Raw genomic sequence first — 26,445 nt, forward strand, 5'->3', positions numbered from 1 at the left:
CTCGGAACATGCGAGTTGTATTCCTGGCTCCTGCTGAGGGTGTACTCATGGCCGTAATGGTGAGAAATGAAATTCTGAATGGAAAATCAGTAGAGAACACTGGTTAGATTTAGAAGTCTGCTACTATTAGTATATAGTATTAGTACATAGTCTTCAACTATTTTGAATATCGGGTTATATTTTAAGTTTAATCTGGTTTGTGGTTGATTTGTTTTCTTTCTTCCCGACAAAATAAATACATTTGGGTGAGGTACAATTGTTGCAGAGCAATATTCAAATTGGAGCTGCACTTATAAGTAGTTACAAATGCATCTTACTCTTTCAGATTTTTTTTTTCTGGAATAAATTGACTTGTGGATATTAGAAATATGTTTATTGTCATGTTGGCATTTTTAAAAGGAAAAAAAGTGTTTTGTATAAGTCAAAGCCTTTAATTTTGGCCCAACCCAAGAAAAATATTTAGATTTTTCTATTTTAGTGCTGATTTTCGTAATATATTCTTATTTTATGTTAAACTGATTTTACTGCTTTTTCTTCTTTGGTGTAAGCTGAGCAAATGCTCTCCCAAGAGATTGACTTTTAATTAAGGAACCAGTTTGGATATTGCTGTGATAAACATGTAGCTGTATCCAGTTTATGCATTCTGTTCTGGAAAAAAAATGTTCTCTTTTGCATGTTCATCAACTATTTTGAGTTTTCTCAGTGATACCTGAAGAGAACTTGTGTGTTGCTGTACATTCTCATCTGAAACTTGCATAGTGCAAAGTAGTAACATGAGACAGGGACTCTCTGTTTCTTGTGTGTTTATTAGAACCAAACAAAAGTGGGACAGTCCTAGGGAGTTTGGGAGGGTCATCAAAAGTCAAAATTTCCCGCAGGAAGGAATAACTAAGGAGTACCCATGCTTTTGGAACATCGCATAACCACCAATGGGTCTTTATGTTGAGAAGTTTCTGCAGTGACTCATGATCTGGAAAACAAAACCAACCCAGTTCTGTTTTACTAAACATGAACTTTTATGTTAAGAGTAATGTTGTTAGACTTGACTTGTGGAACTTGAAACCAAAAAATCATCTCTTATTGGGGTAAAATGGGAAGTCTTTTCACTTGCTGGGGTCAATTTTGTGGAGTGTTCTTTCATAGGATTTGTTGTTTATTTTTTACCCCTCCTGTGCCAGATTCCTGAAGTTTCTGAAACTCCTCTGTCTTGTCTTTTCTCTCCCCTATTCGCTATCAAGTTTATCTTCCTCACTGCAGCTGAGAACTGGAATTCTTAAGCTGGAGCCTTAGTGCCCAAGTGCTGAGAAAGGGAAAGTGAGAGAAGAGAAATGAGACCAGTTGCAAGCTTTGTAATCGAGAAATGCTGGAACTGGTGTTTATTTTTTAGGTCATACTGGTGCAACTACCACTTTGTCCCCGTTTAAACAAGGCAGTGGCTCTGGCAGAATATTAGTTATGTAGGACCAAACACCAGGCCATTGCTTGAAATACGTTGACCTGAAAGGCCGTGTTAAGTAGTGCTGTACATCTGGAGTGAAGGGATGTGGAACATAAGTAATACGAGGCAAAACTGGATTTTGGGGGTTTTTGTTGGGCTACGTGTGGATGGCAATTGGAGTACAACTAAAGCACAAAGAGCCCAAAAGTCATATTTAATCACGGTAGAACCTTTCTGTATTCTGGACACTGATGTAAATAGATCATTCAGATACTCTGTTTTAAAACTGTCTATATCAACCAGAGATATGTTAAAGGTGGTTAAAGAATTGTGAAGTTCCATATAGTCCTGTAGTAAAGAACAGACGTGACTTCCCATTTTCTTCTTTTAGTTTGTGAATGAAAATAGAGACGAGCTTTTTGATCCTGTTAAAATCTATTTCTAAATTTTCAAAGGGGTCAGCATTTGAACCAAATAGGTTGAATAGACAGAAGCTAAATAAAATAAATAAAGCAAGGGTTTACTTTTTTTTGAAGTCCTTCAGTAATCCCGGGTTTGGGTGTTCACCCTGTTACTTCAGGAACTTCATTTTACTTCAAATATCATTAGTGTGTTTTGCTTAAATATTTGTAATATAAATTATTTTAATAAATAATGGTAAATGTAGACTATAATTATCAATATCTATAATTAAATGTGCCATGTGAATAAAATTGTTTACTCTTTAATCTTAATTACAGGCAGCTCTTCAACTAGAGAATTCAAAATAGGGAGAGGCAACCATTGCAGACTACTTCATCACTTTTGGAGACAACTAGTGAAGGAATGTGATTTAAAAGAAGCGTATGCTAGATAGAAGTATAATGCTGAGACACTCAAGATGATCTGGATCCTGTAAATAGTCCAGTCGTGGCAGCAGAAGGCTATTGGCAGATCAATTTATCCTTCCAAATAAAGCTATGGAATTTGGATGGCGTAGAAGTTTGTTGTTTTCTCTGTTTGCACTGGCTCAAGCTTGAAAGTGGAATTTGATTCAGGGATTTGATTAATATGCAGAAATGATCTTAGAAGTATACGATTCATGTGGAATAAAACTTGAGTCCATTTTGGGAAACTTCAGTGTGAGTAAATTGATTTTTCTTTAATTGAGAGTAGATACATCTAGATTCAGTTTAAAAGTCCAGTGAAATGGTGGTGGTGGCTAAAGGAGAATTAACTTCTGCTGGTACACCTGCTCTGGAATCCTCCTGATGTTACTTTTTGTTTTAGACAGTGTAGTACACACTGCATTTTCTACTTAAAACAAAAACCTGTGAGATTTCCACACATGGGAAATTATTCATGGCAAATAATAAAAATTATTTATCCAAAGTTATTGATACCAAGATAAATTGAAAAATATTACTGGCAGTAGGTGATGCAATACTGCAAAGTTAAGAGAGCAACGGTGTAATTCTGCTGACTGCTCAATGTGGTCATTGCACTGAATTTGTCATACTGTTTCACTTCCTTATATTATTTTAAATACATATGAATGTAATGCAGATATGTAGTGTCCCAAATCAAAATAACTCTGTTATTGTGTAATTATCAATTGCATAGCCTACACAGCCTTGCACTTCTCTCTTAAATACTGAAATTGAGATCATTAAATTGATTACTTTGAATCAATTTAATTACATTTCAGTTAACACCTGTCACATATGGTGCTCAGGATTCCCAGTGGAGGGCGAAACCCACGATGAATGACAAGTGAAAAAAAAAAAGTTGTTTTCAAATCTCAGAATCTCTAAAAATAATTAAAAGTAAAATAAATTGAACATACGAATGTTTGAAGAGACCACAATTTTGTTTTGTTTTTAAATCTATCAGTGAATATCACATTCAAGCATTGGACGGTTTGCCTTGTGGAAAAGAGAAGATTTTCCTTAGGAGTGAAGAGCTTGAAAAGTTGGATATGTGTATTGTAGGAAAACGTTTTTCCAAATTTGAGGGATTTTTGTGTGTGTGTATGAAGAACAGTTGGGTAAACGTGAACTGTGAGCTTCAAAACCTTCCCAGAAGTTGAAGTGTGAGCTGTCTGGGTTGGCAGGACACTGCAGGTAATTAGCAAGGAAGAAATTGTTATTATCAGAATTGCAAACGAGCCCAGAGTCCTTATTTGGAGTTCAAACCTGCGTTTCTTCAGCTGTCCGAGTGAGTGAGAGGGGAGGGTTTATCCACCCAACCAGCAGAATGTGAACATTTCAGCTCAAAACAGGGACTCTGGCACTTTGACATGGTTATGTCAGATTCCCTTGGCCTACACTGGCCATTTAAACTCAACAGCACTGAGAATGGTTCAAGATTTGGGAGCACCTTGGTAGCAAATATCCATCAGTTTCACTGGAGATTACACTGCTTGGTTTTATTGGTTTGGTTTATTGGTAGGGGGGGGGATTGTTTTTTAAAGGTGTCTGGAGTATTTATTGAGATTGCAGTTTATACATCAAACAGAAATATGTTTAAGCAGAAATTGTCTGTAATTTCTAAATTTCTAAATCACATTTTGTGATCCTTCTAAGTTCTGGACTTCAGGTTCTGTTCAACCTGGGTGCAGCAAATGTCAATAATAAACTGGAAGTGAAATAGGAAAGAAAGAGGAAAAACAATATTTGAAATATTGTGCCACCAAGCCACTCAAGAAAAATGTGTCTGGGTATCATTCCTTTATAAAATATTCTGCATCTTTGAATACTTTACTTTTTTAGCTTATATGCAGTGCAGAATTGTTCAAAGCAGTTCAGTGTCTGAAAAGATAAATTATTGGAGCTCTTGGGGTGCAGTGTGTGATTTACAGAACGAATTGGGGGTGTTGAGATGCAGTATCTGCTGCATAAGGCAATTAGAACTTTATTCTTGGAGTAGAAAATCACAACAAAAGAGAGGAAATAAGGAGTCTTTGCTGCTTTCAGCAGTGTTCCTTCATTCTGGTTTATCTTTGCCTGAAATTTCGAGGAGGGGCTTTGCCAGTTGTGGTTAATTTAGGTAAGCCGGGGTGATCATTCTCGCCACTTGCTTTCCATAAGGGCTGTTTCTTTTACAGCTTTATTCTGCTACGGTTGCAAACACTGAAAAGAATCCTAATTTATAGCTCCTCCTGCTTTTTGTGACGTTTGAGCTCTGTGAAGAGCATCAGTGATTTCAGAATATCTGCCCTGCCTTGTCTTGCATGGCCACCTGCCGGGCCTCGTCCTGCCCTGTTCTGCTATTCGGGAGGAGCCTTCTGGGCCCTAAAGGAGTTTAATCTGTGAGCCTGCATGGGTTTTGCTTTGGGGTCTTGTAGAGAAACCAGCTCTGGTTTATGCATATATGATTTTGGATCACGATGATAGAAAAGTTGGGTTTAATCTAAATATTGCTGTCAGAACGCTTGCTTTGCGCCTGACTGTGAAACTCTTGTGTTTTGGTGTGTTTGCCATGATTAAACATTTTCCACTGATGTGTGCAGAAGCACATTGGAAGAGAGTCACACAAACGTTCTTCCATTTTCCACTCTCAGAACTCAAACTTAGCTTGGAAATTTATTTTTATATGCAGATGATGTTGACCCATTACTTCCGTAATGGAAACATCTGGCAGTTCATCTTCTATATTGTTTCAGAGCATGTAATTTGTTGCGTAAGATTTCACTCTTTAAAGTTCGAGAGGGAGAGATGGATCTGGTGTCATCTTGCCACACCAGCTCAATGATTGATTCATTTTTCTTCTGGAATCATTTGACAAACAGTCCATTATGCATCAAGATGTTTTTTGAAGGTAGCTTTCTTTTTGGTAACTTTAAAATGCATTCCAGTTTTAATGATGATATTTCAGATTGAGGAGGAGCTGTCTTTGGGTATCTGCCTACCTTAGCAGGATATTTTCTTCCCATCCGTCTTATTTCTGGTATTTGTGGGAGTATTAGAGAGAGCAGGGTGGGTTGAACAAATGCCACAGAGAATCATTTCCTCTTGATGGTAACTGGAACTTCCTTTATCTCTTCATTATCTTGACCCAGTTTTGGAGAGGGTCTGTATGCACAGGATTTGATCAAAAAATAGTAATACAAAGTTTAAAATTCCAGAATACTGATTGGGTCGCTCTTCAGTCTCCGATCACACATCATGTAACATATGTCACTTTTTTTTTTTAAAGTGTGCATATGACATTGCTGTTATGGACAGCTGCATTTTTCTTTTGGATTTTCTCTGTGAATAAAATGCAATGTGCCAACCACTTCTTTGCGTAGAATTGATAATCATGAAATTCAGTTGTTGATTGGGATCATAGTTTGCTTACCAGAGGACCTAAAGCCAGTTTTCATCTCAGTTTCTAGTTTTAAACTGAGAGGATGATTTTATTGCTAGTTTTTAAATGAAAGAAGGTTCCACTTAAATTTGAGAAGAAACTTCTTCATGGTGAGGGTGGCAGAGCCTGGCCCAGGCTGCCCAGGGAGGTTGTGGAGTCTCCTTCTCTGCAGACATTCAAACCCGCCTGGACACCTTCCTGTGGAACCTCAGCTGGGTGTTCCTGCTCCATGGGGGGATTGCACTGGATGAGCTTTCCAGGTCCCTTCCAACTCCTGACACTCTGGGATTCTGTGGTTCTGTGCATCCTAATACTGTAACTGATAGTTGCGTGTAGCTGGATAATTTTTTGTTATTTTGATAGAAGATTGAAATATTTCATCTGTCTAGTAGTGCCAGGTACAGAAACTTTTCTCTTTTGTATTTCCTTCATCTTGGCCTTGAGGACAGTAGAATTAAAGGGCAGAAAGTGTAGCATCTCATGTGAATTAGCATCTGAGACCAGATTCATTGTGCTCAGTGTCTTTTAGGTAGTGAAACAGCTCTTCAGAACAGCTGTTTGTGTTTGGCTTTGTTCTTCCATAATCCTGCCCCCTCCCCATTCTGTGGATAACTCTCCTGTTTGATTGACACATGGCGGTGGGTTTTTATTTGTTTGGTTTGAAAAACTGGGAGTTCCTGAAACATTTTCATAAAATTTCATGTTTAACATTTGTTTCTGGCTTGGAGGTATCCAGGAGAAAACAGAGGACAAAGTGATTTAGCTTCTCTCTTGTATTTTAATTTGGTTGAAATCGATGTCCTAAGACATCTGCTTGAAATGATCTTTCCTGTATGCTGTTGCTGGATAGGAGAATAGTTTGCAATATTTTAATATAAAATATCTCTTGTTTGAACCTTGATGCTTCAAGTTTAACATTAAAATTCCAAGAATGAAAGATAAACTAGTCATGCAGAACAAGAAAAAATTCTATACGCATATTTTTGCTGAGGGAGATGTCTTTCTTTTTAACTAACTTAAACAATTAAAATTCTAGACATCATTTTAAAGATTCAGTAGATGTGTCTTATATGGGAAATGCACCTGCTCTAAGTGTCTGAAGCAAAACTCCAGATATCTTGTGTATTTTCATACTGTTAATTAAAATATAAGATTCTTAGCTGAACGATCACATTTCTGTAACAGTGAAGATGCAAATCCTTGATTTGTAATAGTTTGGGAAGTTGGACAGAGTCATTGATGATAGGTTTTGAAACGTCTTGACCTGTGAATGGCAAAACCCTTATTGTTGTTTTTTATTGCAGGTAGGAGAAGACAAAGAGTGCATCGTCCTCGTTCTCCAATATTGGAAGAAAAGGATATACCACCCTTGGAGTTTCCTAGATCCTCAGAGGACTTAATGGTGCCTAGTGAGCATATAATGAATGTTATTGCCATCTATGAGGTACTGAGGAACTTTGGCACTGTTTTACGCCTCTCTCCTTTTCGTTTTGAGGACTTCTGTGCTGCTCTGGTAAGTCAAGAGCAGTGCACACTTATGGCAGAGATGCATATAGTGCTTTTAAAAGCAGTTTTACGTGAAGAAGACACTTCAAATACTACCTTTGGACCTGCTGACCTCAAAGATAGCGTTAATTCCACTTTGTATTTCATAGATGGAATGACGTGGCCAGAGGTTCTGCGGGTATATTGTGAGAGTGACAAGGAATACCATCATGTTCTTCCTTTCCAAGAGACAGAGGACTATCCTTATGGACCAGTAGAGAATAAAATCAAAGTCCTGCAGTTCTTAGTGGATCAGTTTCTTACAACAAACATTGCACGTGAAGAGTTAATGTCAGAAGGTGTCATTCAGTATGATGATCATTGTAGGGTTTGTCACAAACTTGGGGATTTGCTTTGCTGTGAAACGTGTTCAGCCGTGTACCATTTGGAGTGCGTGAAACCACCTCTTGAAGAGGTCCCAGAAGACGAGTGGCAGTGCGAGGTCTGCGTAGCACACAAGGTGCCTGGAGTAACCGACTGTGTCGCCGAAATCCAAAAAAACAAACCGTACATTCGACACGAACCTATTGGATATGACCGGCATAGGCGAAAATACTGGTTCCTGAACAGAAGAATCATTATGTAAGTAAACTAATCATTTGGTGTTTTCTGAACAATCCTGTTGTATTGAATGGATTTTTAATATATGGTGTAAGTTGCTGTTGCTGTTTTAAAATGGTTCTTTCTTTAGATAAGACCATTGCTGTTTTGTAAATAGACTTCTAAGGACCATGTAATTAATCCATCAATTTTCTCCAAACTAAATATTCTCATAATCTGTATACAAAAAGGAGGGAAAAACCAGGCCTTTGGCTTAGTATCAGTGTACCTAAAACACATGAATGTGAGGAAAAGAAAGGGAATTTTAAGGAGAACTCTCCACTTTCTTGTAAAAGTTCCTGAAAAGTAGTTTAACTCTCTTTGTGATCACATGGTGTATAGGACAGTAATTCTGGGATACTGTCGCCTGCTTCAATAGTATTAGATACCGGTGCTGGTTTGATGCGTCTGCCTTTGAAACTGAGACTTTCAGAGGCACCCAAAAGTATTCGCCATATCTGTTAACTAGAATGCAGAAAATGTATGTGAACACTTCTATAGGTATAAACAAAGTCAAAATAACAAGAAATGCCTGTCTTTAAGCCATCTACTGTTCTATGTTTTACACAATCACCTGGTTTTAGTCCTTTAAAATACAGTACTCTTTCTTTAATGTGTTGTTAGCTGGTGCTGTAATTATTCATTAGCGCTGCTCTTTGTTTCCTGTGTTCTTCTTTCACACTTGTGGAAAAAAAGTCAATGTTTGATTATTTTTAGTTTCTGTGGGTTATAGTGTCTAGTGTCTTTTAAAAAATGCAGAGAATCTTTTACGCTCTTATCTTTTGTGGGTTTTATACTCAGGCACTTCTTGGGATTTTCAGGTGATAGACGAGCACATCCTGGCTGCATTAGCGTGGCTGTGCCAGTTGCAGATTTGCTAAGTGCGGGGAGAAAGTAGGAAAAGAAGAAAAGAGTTGGATGATCGCTGTTAGAGTTTACACGAGGTGTACAGGCCTCTGTGCCTGAGGTGCTCGCTGGCAAATGGTACTTACAGCACAGCCGTACGGGATGGGGAGGATGGATATAGTGTTCCCATTGTTACGTATCTAGGTCATATAGGAAGATGTATAAATGGCATATCTATCTAGCAAATAATGGTGTAATGAGCTAGGAGTTCAAAATGAAAGGTTAAAGTTCCCTTCTTGGTGAGCTAAGAAATGATAAAATACAAACTTAACAACAGCATTATATTCTGCAGTCATGTGTAAGGAGCAGAGCAGCCTCACCATTGCTGCTCTGCCCATGTCTCGCTCTCACTCTTGCATTGGACATTGCCAGGGATAATTCACAAGGCACACTTGCCCTGGCCTTTTTACTTAAGCATTTTGTTGTACCCTTTTCTTTCCTCTTGTTGTATAAGCTGTGCATTCTCATCTCCCCTTCCATCTTAGTTTCTGGGTGTTGGCCTTTATCTTCCTCCTCTGTGGCTTTTGTTCACGAACAATAATAAAGGTGCTGCCCTTACTGTTATTGTTAGTAAATAACTTCCTTGGTTTAGAGGAAACATGGTTTAAATAGTTTTTCTTTAACGTGGAAGACTAGAAGCGCAGAATATTCCATAGACTGAAACGATTGTCAGTGTTCAGCTGTTACTTTTTGATGTGCAATATGTGGGCATTCTTCCTGAAATGAGCTGTTTTCTCGGAAAACTTGATAAACTTAGCTTTAGCAGATTAGCATAGTTAAGGGAAAGTTACTGGTGACTTAGAATAGTAAATGAGTAAAGTATAATCAGTTGCTTTGCATGGGCAAAGGCCTTTAGGAGAGAAATGATAGTATTTCGTCACAATACACCAGGTTTTATTATCAAAACCAAAAGTCTGTTTTGTGGTAATGCTTGTGACAAATTAGTAGTTGAATTTTGAGTGGCATTGCTATTAATAATTTAATGGCCGCCTTATTTTAGTGGCATTCTGCTTTGCAAATATTACAGTTGTTTCATAAATAGAATGTGAAAAATAGTAGATCAATGATGGTTAAGTTGCCTGAAAGGAGAACCCCAGATGAAAAAAGTGGAAGTCTCTTGGTCTTTTCAAAGGGTCATATGGTGGTTCTTTTGTACCTTACTGGAGCTCCCACAGGTGGATGCTGTAGAGATGCTAATGTGCAATATTTTATGAATGTGATGATCCGTGCTTTGAATTTCCTGACTTTGTGTTTCCTGACCAGGCAGAAACGCTGCCCTGGATGGATTGAGGAGCCCTGCCCTCATCCTTGCAAATTGTTTGAGACTTAGTAACAGATTACTGGTTACAGTAGTAATAAATGTAATGAGAATAAACCTTGTTGCCAGATTGGACAAACCAGTTTTAAGGAGACTCATCAAAAGCTTCCCTGAACAAATTGCCGTGAGAAGTTCTGAGGGGAGCAAGAAAGGAGCGTTTGGGTACTGGGCTGGGTGCATATCGCTGTCCTTATGTGACTTGTTTATTCACACTCGGGTGTTGGCAATTAACAGTTCTTTGCAAAAAGTCGGCTGATATTAGTTTTTGTCACTTATCCATATATTTTAAAATTAATATTTAAAATATACTCTTACAGAGAGGAAGATTCAGAAAGTGAGAAGGATAAGAAAATCTGGTACTATAGCACAAAGATACAGCTGGCAGAGTTAATCGAGTGCCTGGACAAAGATTACTGGGAAGCTGATCTATGCAAAACTCTGGAAGAAATGCGTGAAGAAATTCATCGGCACATGGATGTGACAGAAGACCTTACTAATAAAGCAAGGGGCAGCAACAAGTCTTTCCTTTCTGCAGCAAATGGTGAGAATATTTTGTTTAATGGGCATAGATGTTGCACTTTGAATCAAATACTAGTTTATTTTCTTATAAGAAGTTTATAGAAGTTGATAAGAAGCATCATGCAGGTGCACCTGCATGGCTGTGTAGTGTTGGCTGATGAGGTTGGTTAATGATGTCACCCCTCAGTGTCCTCTTCTCCAGCTCCAGAGCCCCAGCTCCCTCAGCCTTTCCTCACACGGGAGATGCTCCACTCCCTTCAGCATCTTGGTGGCTGCGCTGGACTCTCTCCAGCAGTTCCCTGTCCTTCTGGAACTGAGGGGCCACAACTGCACACAATATTCCAGGTGTGGTCTCCCCAGGGCAGAGTAGAGGGGCAGGAGAACCTCTCTGACCTACTGACCACCCCCTTCTAACCCACCCCAGGTACCGTTGGGCTTCCTGGCCACAAGGGCCCAGTGCTGGCTCATGGTCACCCTGCTGTCCCCAGGACCCCCAGGTCCCTTTCCCCTATGCTGCTCTCTAATAGGTCGTTCCTCAACTTATACTGGAACCTGGGGTTGTTCCTGCCCAGATTCAAGACTCTACACTTGCCCTTGTTTTATTTCATCAAATTTTTCCCTGCCCAGCTTTCCAGCCTGTCCAGGTCTCTGGATGGCAGCACAGCTTCCAGTGTCAGCCACTCCTTCCAGCTTGGTGTCACCAGCAAACTTGCTGATAGTGTACTTTATTCCAAGTCATTGATGAATATATTGAATAATACCGGCCCCAGCACTGACCCCTGAGGCACTGCACTGGATCCAGGCCTCAACTGGACTCTGCCCCATTGACCACGACTCTCTGGCTTCTTCCCTTCAGCCAGTTCCCAGTCCACCTCACTCCCCGCTCATCCAGACCGCACTCCCTCAGTTCAGCTGTGAGGATGCTGGGGGAGACTGTGTCAAATGCCTCACTCAAGTCAAGGTAGATCACATCCACCTCTCTGCCATCATCCATCCATCTTGTTATATCCTCATAAAAGTCAATGAGGTTGGTCAAGCACGACTTCCCTTTGGTGAAGCCATGTTGACTGCCCCTAATGACCCTCTTATCCCTGATATGCCTTGAGATGACACCAAGGAATATGCTCAGGATGTGCTGGATTGTGATCATTCCAGGTGTTGGAGTGGAGCTGTGTTAACTGTCAAATGTTTCTTGATGTACTCTATTTTATATATTTATATGTATAACGCCTTGTAAACATTTGACAGTCCAACGGGTGGCAAAAATAGTAGAGCTTCACTATTTTGGCAAGTGTGGAAGAATGCCTATCTCCTCTGCAGTTCCCCACCAGCTTAGTTTATCTGCCTTGGAGCAGTAAATAGCAATATAAATTTGTGAAGATTTGAACTTTGGTTCTAGGGAAGACGTGAAGATTAGATATTCAGGTTTAAAAATTGATTTAATTCATCACTATATAAATGCATAGCTCTGGGAGATCAATAATTAAATCTTTGGAGTGGTTTCTTCTCAGTGGGGAAAAAGTGGTGAGAAGCCAGGTGTTATCTTTTGTCTTGTTGAAAAGAAGCGTCATTTATGCCACGTTATTTCTGCTCAGTGGCTCCAGAGGTGGTGGTTTGTTGCTTATTGATGACAACATGCTTTTGATTGCAGATGAAATTTTGGACATTATCAGAGCAAGAAAAGGAGAAATAGTGGAAGATAAAACCACAGCAGATGATGAAGCAGAAAAGGCCAAAAGTGACATTGATAATGACCAGACAGATGCTGAGAGAGGCAAGGAAGAGTCTGGAGAGCAAGATAAAACGGAGGAAACACCCACTGAGCAAGATGGGGAAAGAGCGAAAACAGAAGGTAAAGAAACTGGGACTGTGTTTGACAACTTCATTTTGGTAAAGTGAACCTTTAGTTCAGGTCCTCACATTTATTTAAGTGTAAATGAGGTTAATTTTTTTTGGTATGATTCTCTACGCTATTTTTTAAATAATAGGTGATATATTTGTCAGTTCCTTTGGGGTTATATATTACACTTGTTTTTCTTGTTAAGTAGTGTCCCCAACTTTCCTACTTTTCTAGTGACATACGGCTGGGTTGTGGATACCTTGGCTTGAGGTACAGGTGGCACCTACAGGTTGTGATCAAACATGTTTGTAGTAAACAATATTACATCATTTCTGATATTGTTTTCCTCATCAGAGTTATATCATTTGTTCTTTGATTCTGAGGCAAGACGATCTCTTAGGGAAAAAAAAAAGAGGAAAGGAGAACACTCGATGTTTTTCAGCATTATCAAACAAAGCTGCTGAAGTTGCTTTCTATGGATGATGCCAAATGACATCCCAAGACATACTAAAGAATATCCCTAAAGTTTTGTTGTGCATTTTACTATAGAGGCAACAGTCGTTGGGGATAAAAGTAACTGTGTGACATCAAGCACTGATGACAACACCACAAATCCTTCTGCAGGAGAGACTAGTTGCTCTGAAGGGAAGGACGCAATGGGGTGTCAGTCAGAAACCCTTGATAGCAACAACGTGGCAGAGAAGAAGGTGGCATCAGAGCTCCCCCAGGAACTCTCAGGTACAGAGGGCACTGCTACCGATGCCTCTGTAATTTGGGGAATCTGTTCCGTTTTTCTATCTGGTTCGTCCACTAAAACCATTCACAGCGTATATCACTCATGCTGTTTGCTTGCAGTGCCATCTTTTACTGCTACGTTGTCATTAACATTTCCAAGTTAATTTTCTTGCAACTAGTGCTTGAAATTTGTGGTCCTCCATGATATTAGCATTTGTTTCCATGCCTTCCAAAGACGACTATGGCTAAGCTTTTCATGTTCTATTTTCTGTATATTTTATTTTTCCATATGATCCATAATGATAGCATCCTATCAAAGTTTATTTCAAATTCTAATTTGCTGCTGGCTAATTTATTATTTTAACCTCTCATTTACTGTATAAATTACTAACAAAGTATTTTCATTCACACGAGTAAACCATTGCACTGAAATGTCAAGATTAAAACTGTTGTGCTAGGATTTTTAGAGAGATTTCAGAATTACAAGCACAGAGGCTCTTGTTCTGTTTTAACCTGGTTTGTTCTGCCATGTCAGTGATTCAGAAGTAGTAATGTACACTATTTGATTAAAAAGCCCAGACAAACAAACTTGAGATTTAAGAATAAATGGGACCTGACGAGGTGCAGCATAAACTATTAGTGTACTGTTTTAGAATTATATTCTATTACAGGCTTTACTAAGTAATCAAATGTTATTCTAAACATCTGTTTACTGTTAAAATGACCAGAGTTTTATTTTCAGTTCTTAATGGAAAAAGATACATATCCTATAACTTCGTTCCAGACACATTTGAGTTCCTATTTTATTTTCAAGATTCACTTACATTTGTCATTATTTCTTTATACTTTCACTGGTACTTTCCTCCTTCCAAAGCTTCTAGCTTATTTTTAAATTAGTGGGCTTTATATGTAGGAAAATGTGTGTTCTTCCTCAAGTCTAATTTGCTATATTCATAGTGATAGTTGTGTTCCTATTATGAAATTTCAGTTTCAGAGGGAGCGAGAGGTACCGAACCAGCATCATTGAGGCAGCTCCCCCGGAGAGGGGGAAAATAGGAGTAGAATGCAGAGCTAGACAATGCGTCACCATCCTTGTTTAATACAATTTAGATACAAGGCTTTTATTAAGAGCTTAATTTAGGTGCTTCCACTCCTCTCCAAGCAGCAGGCACCACAAACCATTCCGTTTTTTCTCTTAGTAGAAAGGGAAATGGGTTGATCAGTCGTGGTCACGCACTTGACCAAGCCAGAAATCAAGGTGCAGTCGGGTTATGGAATCTTCTAGGAATCCCAGGGTATTTATGGCTTCATCTTTCTGCTAGGAGTGAATTTTTCCCCAAAAGGAGGTTTTGTTCTGTCACCTTAGTAACAACAGAATCCCTGATGTTTTGGAAGAATTCTAGAAACAGAAAAATCTTGTATTTTTTTAAACAGCCGAGCTGTGTGTCTATTGCACAAAGTCAAGAAGATGTTCTGAGGGTTGATGGTTTGTTCTTACTGGGAAGCTGGAGTGATTTATTTCTAGGTAGCCGCAATTCGCTGCTGGTGTAGTGGAAAGATCATAGCGGGGCAGGACATCTTATAACAGCAACAAATGAGGTGGCAATAATGTCAAGACAGAACAAGGACAACTGAGGACCAAGAACCCATTTGTCTTACTGAGCTTGAAGCAACATCTGGACCCATCAGACTGTAAGGAAGAGGCTGATATTTGAATTTGGCAGAGGAGGAGTTTAGATTTAGAATGGTGCCAATTGAACTGAAATCTGGGATTCCTCAGAATGAATGTGCTGAAGAAGAGACAAAGACTCGGTGGAAAACTGGAGGGGAATGGGAAGGTGTGTGCTTCGAGGAACAGATAAAGGACATAAAATCATAGAAGCTGTAGGAAGACCCAATTGCATGCAATCTGTGTTCAAAAAGCAAAACAAAGCCAGTAGAGGGTTCTCCGTGTGTGCATCTATTTCATCCAAGCATGAATTTCAGTTCTTCAGGGCTGTAGAAGTTGAAACTGCTTGAAACAGAACTAAAAAACACTTTCATGGATACAGCGCTCTGGAGGAAATTAATATTTTATGGGTATTTCTCTCCAGTCCAGCAAAATATGTTAGCCTGACTTTTTTTGATGAAAAATTTAGGACTGGAAAAATTGCATTGATCCAGTTTAAAAGCTAAGAATGAAGTTGTTCTTTTGTAGAAGAGACTGGGCAGATGATCCCGAGCAACAGCAGCAGCGCATCTGCTGCAGCTCTGCAGCCAGATGTTGAGAACAGCAGCGGGAGCGAGTTGGGCTCTGGACAGAACGACTCCATTAAGACGTCTGAAGATGCTGAAAATGCAGAGGGGGGATCCCACACTTCAGAGGACATAGGTAATCATAATAATAGGACCTCTAGCTTCCATTTTATGCATCTATTCTTTAGTTCATGACTCCTATAGATCAATAGAAAACTTCCAGTTTTTAAGTTTGTTTTAAAAGCCTTTTTTTCCTGAGCAGGAGAGAAATCGAATGGTGAAAGAAGTGATTCTCCAGGCGCGGGAAAAGGCACGCCAGGTTCGACGCGAATGCTCACAAGATTACGAAATCCAGATAGCAAGTTGAGCCAGATGAAAAGCCAGCAGGTTGCTGCTGCGGCACATGAAGCAAATAAGTTATATAAAGAAGGCAGAGAGGTTTGTGCACATCTTGGAAAACTCAAAGAAGTACGAAAACTGTTTTAGAAAACTGATAATTGTTTAAAAAATATAAAAGTAATTTTATGCAGACTGTGGAGGTACTTGAAAATAAAGTAGTAATAATAAATGATGAAATTGTAATATCACAGGAAGCTTTTTTCCTTCTTCTCCTTCACTCTTGCTCTCTTAGTTACTGTTTACAGAGGGGTGTGACAGTGACCCACTGCACCTTCCTTTAACGGGCTGGTCAGAACAGTTAGGAATTTGTTTACTACATGGCCAGTAATGTTACAGGTGTTTTATTCCACTTCTGTCTTCAAACCTCTCAGAGCTGCTGTGCCAGAACTGCAGCTTTACAGTGGTTTGTGTTTGATTGTTGTTTGACTACCTGGGTAACAACCACAGTTGCCATTCGTAGCAAATCTGTGCTGGCAGAGTATGGTCACTTAGAGGCAATCATTGCAAAATTGTAGTGCTGCTTGATGCAATGAACCTGAAATGTCTCTTTAAATGTCTGCCAGTTGGTGTAAACTTTTTGTCTGACTGCAGATTGGTTGGGATTTTTTGGTGTTTTGTTTTGTTTGGGGGTTGTTTGTTCTTTTTGTTGTTACTGTTTTTTTAAGTAGCCCAGATTCTCCAGGAAAATAAGTGTTTGATTGTTAGGAATTTGTTGCAGTTAGTTGTCTGCATATTATTTGATGTGTTCATTCCGTTTTTAACTGCTTTTTTTTGTAAGTTAGCATTCAGCGTGTTTATTCACAAACCCCTCAAATTCAGAACTCGGTTATGAGTAATTAGACCAGTGATGTGATCTGTGCCATTTTTTCACTTGTTTGCTCGGCTACACATGTGAATTCTGTGCTTTACTGAGGAGGGGTTTCACAGAAAGCTCACTGAAGTTTAGCAAAGCAGTTTCCCCAAACCTGTCTCCTTCCATGGACATCATTCAGAGCAGCAAAACAGGTTCCTGTTCTCAGGAGCCTGGACGGTGTTTTTTTTTGTTAAATTTTATCACTGGGAATATCCTAACTCTTTATACAATCCATGATGAAGTACATATATTTAGTATATTGGATAAACAGTTACAGAATCCCAGAGTGTCAGGGGTTGAAGGGACCTGGAAAGCTCATCCAGTGCAATCCCCCTGGAGCAGGAACACCCAGCTGAGGTTCCACAGGAAGGTGTCCAGGCGGGTTTGAATGTCTGCAGAGAAGGAGACTCCACAACCTCCCTGGGCAGCCTGGGCCAGGCTCTGCCACCCTCATCATGAAGAAGTTTCTTCTCAAATTTAAGTGGAACCTCTTGTGTTCCAGTTTGAACCCATTACCCCTTGTCCTATCATTGGTTGTCACCGAGAAGAGCCTGGCTCCATCCTCCTGACACTCACCCTTTAGATATCTGTAACCATGAATGAGGTCACCCCTCAGTCTCCTCTTCTCCAGCTCCAGAGCCCCAGCTCCCTCAGCCTTTCCTCACACGGGAGATGCTCCACTCCCTTCAGCATCTTTGTTGCCCTGCACTGGACTCTCTCCAGCAGTTCCCTGTCCTTCTGGAACTGAGGGGCCACAACTGGACACAATATTCCAGGTGTGGTCTCCCCAGTGCAGAGTAGGGGGGCAGGAGAACCTCTCTGACCTACTGACCACCCCCTTCTAACCCACCCCAGGTACCATTGGCCTTCCTGGCCACAAGGACACACTCTCTGACAACAGCCTTATATCCTCCTCAAGTGGCCAGCCCCTCCTTCCATGATCTATAAACTCTCCTTTTCCACTTGAGCATACCCAGCAGTTCCTGTTTAACCACGCAGGTCTCTTGCTCCCTTCCTTGACTTCCTACGTGTCGGGATGCTCTGATCTTGTGCCCGGTAGAAACAGTCCCTGAACCCTAACCAACTATCTTGGTTATTTGCTTCTACAAACTGATGCAAGATATTTTTATTATTATATATATAGACAGTTGAAGCCTAAATTATAAATAAGTAAATAGAAATATTGGAAACTTAAGTGAACCTTTCAAATCATTCTTTCTTCCCCAAGGTTCTGGTGGTCAACTCTCAAGGTGAAGTCTCCCGAGTGAACGCAAAGAAGGAAGTTGTGATGAAAGGAAATATCAACAATTATTTCAAATTAGGGCAAGAGGGGAAGTATCGTGTTTATCACAATCAGTACGCCACTAATTCCTTCGCACTGAACAAGCACCAGCACAGGGAGGACCACGACAAGAGACGACATCTCTCGCACAAGTTCTGTCTGACTCCTGCTGGAGAGTTCAAGTGGAATGGGTCTGTACACGGGTCCAAAGTTCTCACCATATCCACTTTGAGGCTGACTATTATTCAGCTAGAAAACAATATCCCGGCATCATTCCTTCACCCTAACTGGGCTTCCCACAGGTAAATCAATACAAGAAAATATACATTCTCTTGTGTTACTTGTATTTTTGCCAACAGTATTAATAAGCAATGGCCTTTGTTTTTTCAAATCAGTGATCTCCAACCACTGTGCTTCAGTATATTAAAATAGAAGATCATATGTTTGTAATTTGTGATGGATGGCTAAAATGATTGCACTTTTGAGTAAAGTATTAAAATAGAAGAGATTTTTATCCTACCATTAAATTTTATTAACATAGCATGCTATATTAGTGCATGTATATATTTCAGGTGGTTGTTTTATTCTCCTGTTTAGGTCTAACTGGATTAAGGCTGTTCAGATGTGCAGCAAACCTCGAGAATTTGCACTAGCGCTGGCCATATTGGAATGTGCAATTAAACCGGTGGTCATGCTGCCGATCTGGCGGGAATCGTTGGGACACACTAGGTAAACTAAACAGACAGAAACGTCTGTTTGAATAGGAGAAATTTACTTTGTTTTACAGTTACTAGATCCTCTAAGCCTGTAAGAATTATGTTTAAATTTACTCAGTCATTCAGCACGTTTTTCTCAACAAGAAACACTGAAAATATACAAGGTTCTTATGGTGTCGTTGCACCTGCAAAGCAAGTTTGTTTTCTTTATTGGAGCCACAGTCTCAAAGTGATAAAACTTTGGGAGACTAGAAGAGCAAATTTCAGCGTTCTCAGTTCAGTGGGGTCTGTGTTTTGTCTCTCATTGTGTCACAGAGGCAGAAATGAAATGTGTCTGATTTTAGGCACATTTCCAGGCAGCTCTTTGCCTTCCTGGAATAGCCAAAAACACAGTGTTCCTATTGCAAGTGGTACACCTACCCTGATCCTGGGCTTTCCTCTTCACTTCAGACATTTAAAATTATTCAAAGGGGTAGGATATGCTGTTGTTTGATTTGTTACATTTACCAACAACATCCTGTGCTTAAATGTACTGAAATGTGTATGTGTTAGGTTACGCAGAATGACAGCAATAGAAAGAGAAGAAAAGGAGAAAGTGAAAAAAAAAGAGAGAAAACAAGAAGAAGAAGAAACAATGCAGCAAGCTACATGGGTGAAATATACATTTCCTGTCAAACATCAGGTAAGGTTTTCTTTTGTGTTTCTTTTGCTGTTTTCATTTTAAACATCAAATTTCATTGCGTTACTCCCTGCCATTGGAATAGGAACTGTGCCCACCTGTTCAAGAGCACGTGTAATCTTTCAGCTTTTAGGTAAATCGGTTCTAAAAGCCATTTTAATTTCATGTAATAGTGAGGTGTTACTATGATAGAGTCAATTCAATTATCAGCAGATGTATCTTTGATGTTAGAGGGTACGTTATTTCAGCAATGTCCTCCAACTTGCTTGAAAAAGTCTGTAAGTGAAGTCTTTACTTTTTAAAAGAATAACATCTTATGTTTTTAAATGAAAGTATAAATAGTGCAGCAAAGCACCACTAAAACTACTGGTTTAAAAATATTCAACAGGTTTGGAAGCAAAAAGGAGAGGAATATAGAGTAACGGGATATGGCGGCTGGAGCTGGATTAGTAAAACACACGTGCACAGGTTTATTCCCAAACTACCTGGCAATACTAATGCGAATTACAGAAAGTTGCTACCAAGTAAGTGTCTGTATTGCTTACATTTTTAAATTACTGATGTACAGCTAGCATACGTTAAAATGTAGCAGAGTGTATAATTGAAACCATTTCATCAATTTGTTAATAGCAAAGAGTGAAGATGAAAAATGCAACTTGGATAAACGAAAAGGTCCAATTAAGGTAAAAACGGAGAAAGATAGAACAAAGGAGTCTCTTGATCTGCAAGCAAAGGACAAAGAGGACGTCTCAGAAACCTTGGGGAAAGTACAAGTGAAAGAAGAAAAGTCGCGTGAGGAAAAAGTAGAAGTTGGTACCATTTCCAAAAGTGTAGATCGTGCAAAAGACAAAGGTGGGATACTTAAGTTATTGTAAAACTAGCTATTCCTTACAACCTTGCATGGGTAAAAGCACAGAAGCTCAGAAATAACTGTTGAAAAACTGTGTAGCAGGTTTTGTCAAGACATTTGTATCTATTAATATGCTAAAAGGTCCACTGCTTTCTTAGTACTTAATGTAAAAATACTGTCTGGTATTCACTGTTAGGAGAGCTTATTGATTCAGAGTTATTTCTTCTTCACAGTGGAAAAAGAAATCGATGGCGAAAATGATAAAGTCATCAAGGAAGAGCCGATGGATGTAGATGATGTGAAAATTGAATCCCCCGTAAAAGATGAAGACAGTGATTGTAAACTGGATATAATCAATGTCAGCGAGGGATTTCATTTACGGACTTGCTACAAAAGGAAAGTAAAATCATCCAAATTAGATGGACTGCTTGAGAGGCGAATAAAACAGTTTACACTAGAAGAAAAACAACGTTTAGAAAGGATGAAACTGGAGGCCAGTGCTAAAATGGGAGGCGTTCAATCTGTAAGCGCCCAGAAAAACATAGATGAGCTGCAAATGAGGAAAGTACAAGGAGAAAGTCAGTTTGACTTGTCTTCCCAAGACCAAACCTATATCTCAGATAAAACTCGAAGCGAAGATGTGGAACAGGACTGCTTGCCCATCAGCAGCATCTCTTGTACCAGAAGCAGTGAGCTGGAACCCTCTTCACCTTTGACAAACAGGCTGCCAAAAAGAGAAGGCCGGCTACGGGATGAAGCCTCCCCCCAGCCCTCTGAAGGTGAAAACTCCGTGCAAAACGATGGTAAAGAAAACAACCCTGAATCTGTGAATGCTGAGAAGTGTCAAGATGCTCTCAGAGAGTGTGAGAGTTCCTTTGTAGATGGCTTGAAAGAAACAACTGCAGAAGGTAGAAGGAAATGGGATGTTTCAGAAACAAGCGGAAAACCTTCGAGACAAAAGCTACCTATTAGCAGAGTGTCTCAGTGTGAACGTGAGAACTTAGAGCCGGTGGTAACTGAAAGCAGCTGTAGAAAAGATGCTCGGGCCACTCTTGGAAAAACAGATTCAGCAGAGAATTCTGAACAACAGAGCAAAGATTCAGAAAACAATTGTATGATAAAAAGCCATATTGAACCGTCGTCCTCTCAAGAAAGTGAAATGGAGGAAGAAACTGCTCCAGGAAAGACTGAAAGTAAATCCGAAACCAAGATTGCATTTCACCAAAAATCAGGTAGTAAAGGTCTGGAACATCTGGGTGAGGTGGACGCTGATGAGGATTTGCTGAGATCCAAACTAACTGAGGCGAACGGTCAAAAGCAAGGCCAGGAACTGAAAGTGGAGAAAAGCACCATCAACAAATATCTTGATCAGACAAATCTAAATAGCGTTACTGACAAAAAGAATAACAAAGATGAAGAAACCAAGAGAGACTTAGAAAAAGGAAAATCGGCAGTTCAAATGAATGGAAAAGACAATGACATTAAAGTATTATCAAATGATGGCTGCTTAGCTAAAGACACCTGCGAAACTAAGGCAGGAGGTGATATTGAGCCAAAAGTTAATAATATTAATAGATCCATTCCAGAACATGAAATAAAACCATTAACTTTTAAGGAATCTTCAGTAAAACCATTCATGAATGGTGACATCATGACAGAGGACACAAAGGACAAAAATAAGTCACGTCCGCAGAGTTCACTGGAGTTTGAATCTGGAGAGAGTGTTCAGTCACCAGAAGAAAAACAGCTTTCTCCTGAGAGATGTGCCTTTGGCGCAGCTTCCACGCCAACGCACGCTGCCTGTAAAGAAAATAACCTGAACAGTGAAACGGAATCTATGGAAACTGAAGTCATTGAGGATAAGAAAGTTGCTCCGTCACCTGTAACCTCATGTGAAGAATCGAGCTTGAGTAGTGACTTTGCTGATCAGAACGGCGTACAGACCTATAAAACGGAGAATGTGAATGGAGAAAGTAAAATAAAAACTGTCATTACTGAAGTGACTACCACAACATCAACTGTGTCTACGGAATCCAAAACTGTGTTTAAAGTTGCAGAGACTGTAGCTTCTAATGATGAGAAAACAACAGTGGTATCCTCGACGGAAAACTGTGCCATATCCACCGTCACCACCACCACCACCGTCACGAAGCTCACCGCTCCGGCCACGGACAGTAACGTCGACATCATTTCTGTGCAAGAACACAGTAAAACGGTGGTTACGACAACGGTGACAGATTCGCTGACCACCCCAGAAGGAACGCTGGTGACTTCCATGACTGTCAGCAAAGAATATTCTACTAAAGACAAAGTGAAGTTAATGAAATTTGCAAAACCCAAAAAAACTCGTTCTGGAACGGCATTACCATCTTATAGAAAATTTGTTACCAAAAGCAGTAAAAAAAGCATATTTGTTTTGCCCAATGATGACTTAAAAAAGCTGGCCAGAAAAGGAGGGATCCGAGAAGTTCCCTATTTCAATTACAATGCAAAGCCTGCCTTGGATATCTGGCCATATCCATCCCCAAGACCAACTTTTGGGATCACTTGGAGGTACATACTTTACATTTTTAGGATGTGAAGAAATTAATTGAATTTTAAAATACAAATGCTATACTTGCTTGTGCCCAAACACACAAATTTTGCTCTTATTCAATAATTTTCTACATTGTTCAGTAAAGGTAGAATGGAAGCCCTTGTCCTGTTGGTTGGTTAGGTGTTTTAAATACGTTTTGATTTTAGTAATTAATACTCTCTTGTTAGGTACCGACTCCAAACAGTAAAATCACTGGCTGGAGTGAGCCTCATGTTGCGGTTACTGTGGGCATGTCTCAAATGGGATGATATGGCAGCAAAAGCTCCACCCGGGGGAGGAACTACGCGTACAGGTATTATTTCTTTAAATCACTGCCCTTCTTAATGCGAAAGCTCTTGCTATTAATTTTGAGTATTACGCTTGTTCCAAGTATTGCTATAAAGGCTTGATGTTAAGCTATGGCGTTTGAATTTTTTTAATCAACAGTTTGTACTAGTTGCTGTTTCTTTAACTTGAATATATTGCGTTGATTGGTGATTTAGTGTTTGGTTGTTGTCTGTTATTAATGTATTGGGACTAATTTGTTGTAGAAACAACTGAAACTGAAATTACAACAACAGAAATAATCAAGCGAAGAGATGTTGGTCCATATGGAATCCGGTCAGAGTACTGTATAAGAAAAATTATATGTCCCATTGGTGTACCAGAGGCTCCAAAAGGTATGTATGGTGGTTTGGTTTTTTCCTCCTCTTCCCATAAGCTCCTACAGACATCAAGGTAACTGGATCTTTATGTTAATTCACACCATCAAGGGAGCAAATACAGCTTGACATGAACTATTCATTCGCCCATTTGAAACAAATGACACATTTAACAAACTGACGTGATTTATCCGAAGCTGAAAGGCCTTCCTGTTTATAAAATGAGACTGAAAGAGACACTAAATCTTGGTTTATGCTTTAATTTTGTGTAATGATTGAGCTTAACTTGTGTGTTTTGACTGTTCTCTAAAGAAACTCCAACGCCCCAGAGGAAGGGACTGCGGTCAAGTGCACTAAGGCCAAAAAGGCCAGAAACACCCAAGCAAACAGGCCCTGTTGTAATTGAGAGCTGGGTAGCAGAGGAGGAATTGGAGCTGTGGGAGATCAGGGCCTTTGCTGAAAGGTAAACGAATTGAAATGAGCTTTTAAAGAAAGCAGTTGGAATTTGCACGTGTCTGTTAAATAAAATCTATAATACAAAGAAAACTAGTGTGTGCAAGTAAAGGTAAAATCAGACTGAGAATATATGTCATAAAACGAATATTTTCAATGTTGCATGCTTAGAGTTGATGTTTTTGAATCTCTTGGAAAGAACTGTTTTCAATTAACAGTATTTACGTAGATTGTTTGCAGTCTCAGGTGTAATTATAAATTCCAGTTTTGATTAATAGTCTCCTGTAAGGTGTTGCAGTAGTTTAACATCGGGATATTTCAGGGTTGTTGCATGCAACTTCAGTGATTTATTTCAAAATGCTTGTAAAGCCACGACCAGCTTTTCTGTGATCTTCAGTCTTAAGATTTGTTCTTACAAGAGCGATTAAACTGGATAAAATGAAATGCAGTTGAATGGTTGGACTTTGTGCGGTGATGTAACTCCCTTTCGGTTATATCTTCGGCAGGGTGGAGAAGGAAAAGGCCCAGGCAGTTGAACAACAGGCTAAGGTTAGTGAACAGAAGAAGGCAGAGGAATTCAAGGCCCAATTGGAGGCTCAACTAAAACACCAACGATTGGCTGCCCAGCAGGTGGGGGAGCTACTGGTGGGCCCACCTGTCAGCAACATGACTAAAATGTGGGGAACAAAGTCTACCCCTGTTTTACACCATTTCTCAAACAGTTCCCACTCCCTGTGCGAACTAAGCCATCAAACCATGCTGCTGCCACTGTGTACATACGTTACTTTGAAACGGGGTTAAAGCAAAGATGATTTGGGTTGGATTCCTTTTTCTTGTTTTTCTAATTTATAACACCTTAAGAAGGTTTTGTTTGTTGCATTTTAAAAGGAGGCTGAGAAGCACCGATCTGCAGGTAAAGTCACCACTGTTCTGTGGGGTAACGGGGCAGACTCGAGAATCCAACTGTGTGTGTTCTTCATGCTTTGATCAGATTGCATCTTTTGTTTCTTATCGTTTCTGAAGTTGGCTGAATGAAGCCCATTGATAATTTTTTAATATACATATGTATAGATGTAAGTCAGCGTATATATAAATGTAGGTAATTACAACTAGGAAACCCAATGCCATGTTGGTATTTCACATGCATTATTAAGAATTGTGCTTTTTTTCCCAACTGACTCTTTTTCTTTTCATTTCCTCTGACCACAATACATTACCAGTGAATGAGTATTTCTGATTCATAGGCATTGCCTCAATATTGTGCTAACCAGTCACTGAAATTTACACTCATGAATAAAGAGATCATTCCAATAACACAAGGAAGAATGTTAAGTTTAGTTGGAATTGTACAAGAGCTTACTGATACTATCCCTTCACAAAGTGGCTCTCTAGGTTAAATGTACCTTCTTGACACTTAAAGCACAGAAGGTTGCTGGGTAAGGTAAGGGATTTTGATCCAGATTTTTTGAAGCAGGCTGCAAACCGGATTTACAGTTAAAAGAATAATTTTTTAGATTGTGTTTTTAATGGTCAAGTAGAATGATACAGTCTCATTTATTTCCTGGAGCTGGCAGGATCTCTGTGCATACAGCTCTAAGCTTGGGAACGCTGGTAACGAACTCCATGTTAATGATGGTGTATCGCTCACTGAAGTGGCTGCAGGCTGTGCGCATGTGGGCAAAGCAAATACAGATTGGTATTTTTCAGAGGTTTTTTTTTAACCTTTCAGATTAATCTGAGCTGAGGTTTTTAAAGATGCTATAAAGAAAAGTTTCTGCTTGTGCACTGCCATCAGAGTTGTGTTTCTGCAGCTCGAGGAGTCTTTGCTATAGAGTGTGTCTTCAGTCCTTTACGACTTGAACTAAAATCCTACCAGAGTCCGTTATTTTTCAATACTGAGAAGAGACAGCATTTATTTTACAAAATCTGAAGGTGCTAATTATCCCTGTGTTTCTTTTGTGTTTCTGCGTTCGTAGAAGCGGCTGGAGCAGCAGAAGCAGATCCCCGCGGCCGGCGTGGCCCCGGCGGTCACCACGGCCAGCAGCACGGCCACCACCGGCTCCACCCCGCAGAAGGTGGTGGTGGGTCCCTTGGCGGGCCCGGTGCCCACGGGAACCAAAGTAGTGCTGACTACCAAAGTGGGTTCTCCAGCTACAGTAACATTCCAGCAGAACAAGAATTTCCATCAGACTTTTGCTACTTGGGTTAAACAAGGCCAATCTTCAACAGGTAAGTAGCCGTTCAGCGTGGAAATAACGTGTAAATAGGGTCAACTCCAGCACAGCACCTACGTCTTCTCTGGAATGTATAGCATTATTACCTTGATTGTTATCTTTGCTCTTAACTCTCTTGCTAAGTCAGCAAGACACTTCTGAGACAATACCTGTCTACTTTTCCTTTGTTCAGACTTGCTAGGTACAATTATTTCTGACCTGTCTCATTTGTTACTGCCAGATGTTGTAGTAGTAACCATTGCTAACGAAAGCGTTCTGTGCCGTAACATACAGTTTC

At 39.8% G+C, this 26,445-nt stretch overlaps 1 protein-coding gene across 15 annotated transcripts in view; it reads left to right on the plus strand.

Annotated features, from left to right (window-relative positions):
* BPTF (bromodomain PHD finger transcription factor) overlaps positions 1-26,445 on the plus strand; it is a 49,042-nt gene that overhangs the window by 5,293 nt on the left and 17,304 nt on the right. For 7 of the 15 annotated variants that reach the window (XM_065852537.2, XM_071816628.1, XM_071816621.1 and 4 more), the window contains exons 2-18: positions 7,072-7,894; positions 10,454-10,677; positions 12,307-12,507; positions 13,045-13,233; positions 15,428-15,601; positions 15,728-15,933; positions 17,946-18,301; positions 18,597-18,728; positions 19,268-19,397; positions 19,783-19,918; positions 20,025-20,246; positions 20,478-22,797; positions 23,008-23,132; positions 23,371-23,499; positions 23,794-23,944; positions 24,441-24,564; positions 25,911-26,163. In XM_065852537.2, coding sequence (XP_065708609.1) covers positions 7,072-7,894; positions 10,454-10,677; positions 12,307-12,507; positions 13,045-13,233; positions 15,428-15,601; positions 15,728-15,933; positions 17,946-18,301; positions 18,597-18,728; positions 19,268-19,397; positions 19,783-19,918; positions 20,025-20,246; positions 20,478-22,797; positions 23,008-23,132; positions 23,371-23,499; positions 23,794-23,944; positions 24,441-24,564; positions 25,911-26,163 — 5,895 coding nt within the window. The remainder of the gene's footprint in view (positions 1-7,071; positions 7,895-10,453; positions 10,678-12,306; positions 12,508-13,044; positions 13,234-15,427; positions 15,602-15,727; positions 15,934-17,945; positions 18,302-18,596; positions 18,729-19,267; positions 19,398-19,782; positions 19,919-20,024; positions 20,247-20,477; positions 22,798-23,007; positions 23,133-23,370; positions 23,500-23,793; positions 23,945-24,440; positions 24,565-25,910; positions 26,164-26,445) is intronic. The other 8 variants (XM_071816625.1, XM_071816630.1, XM_065852542.2 and 5 more) reach the window with 5 other exon arrangements.

Source organism: Patagioenas fasciata, chromosome 18, assembly GCF_037038585.1.
Source record: "Patagioenas fasciata isolate bPatFas1 chromosome 18, bPatFas1.hap1, whole genome shotgun sequence".
In the NCBI taxonomy this organism is placed as follows: Eukaryota; Metazoa; Chordata; class Aves; order Columbiformes; family Columbidae; genus Patagioenas; species Patagioenas fasciata.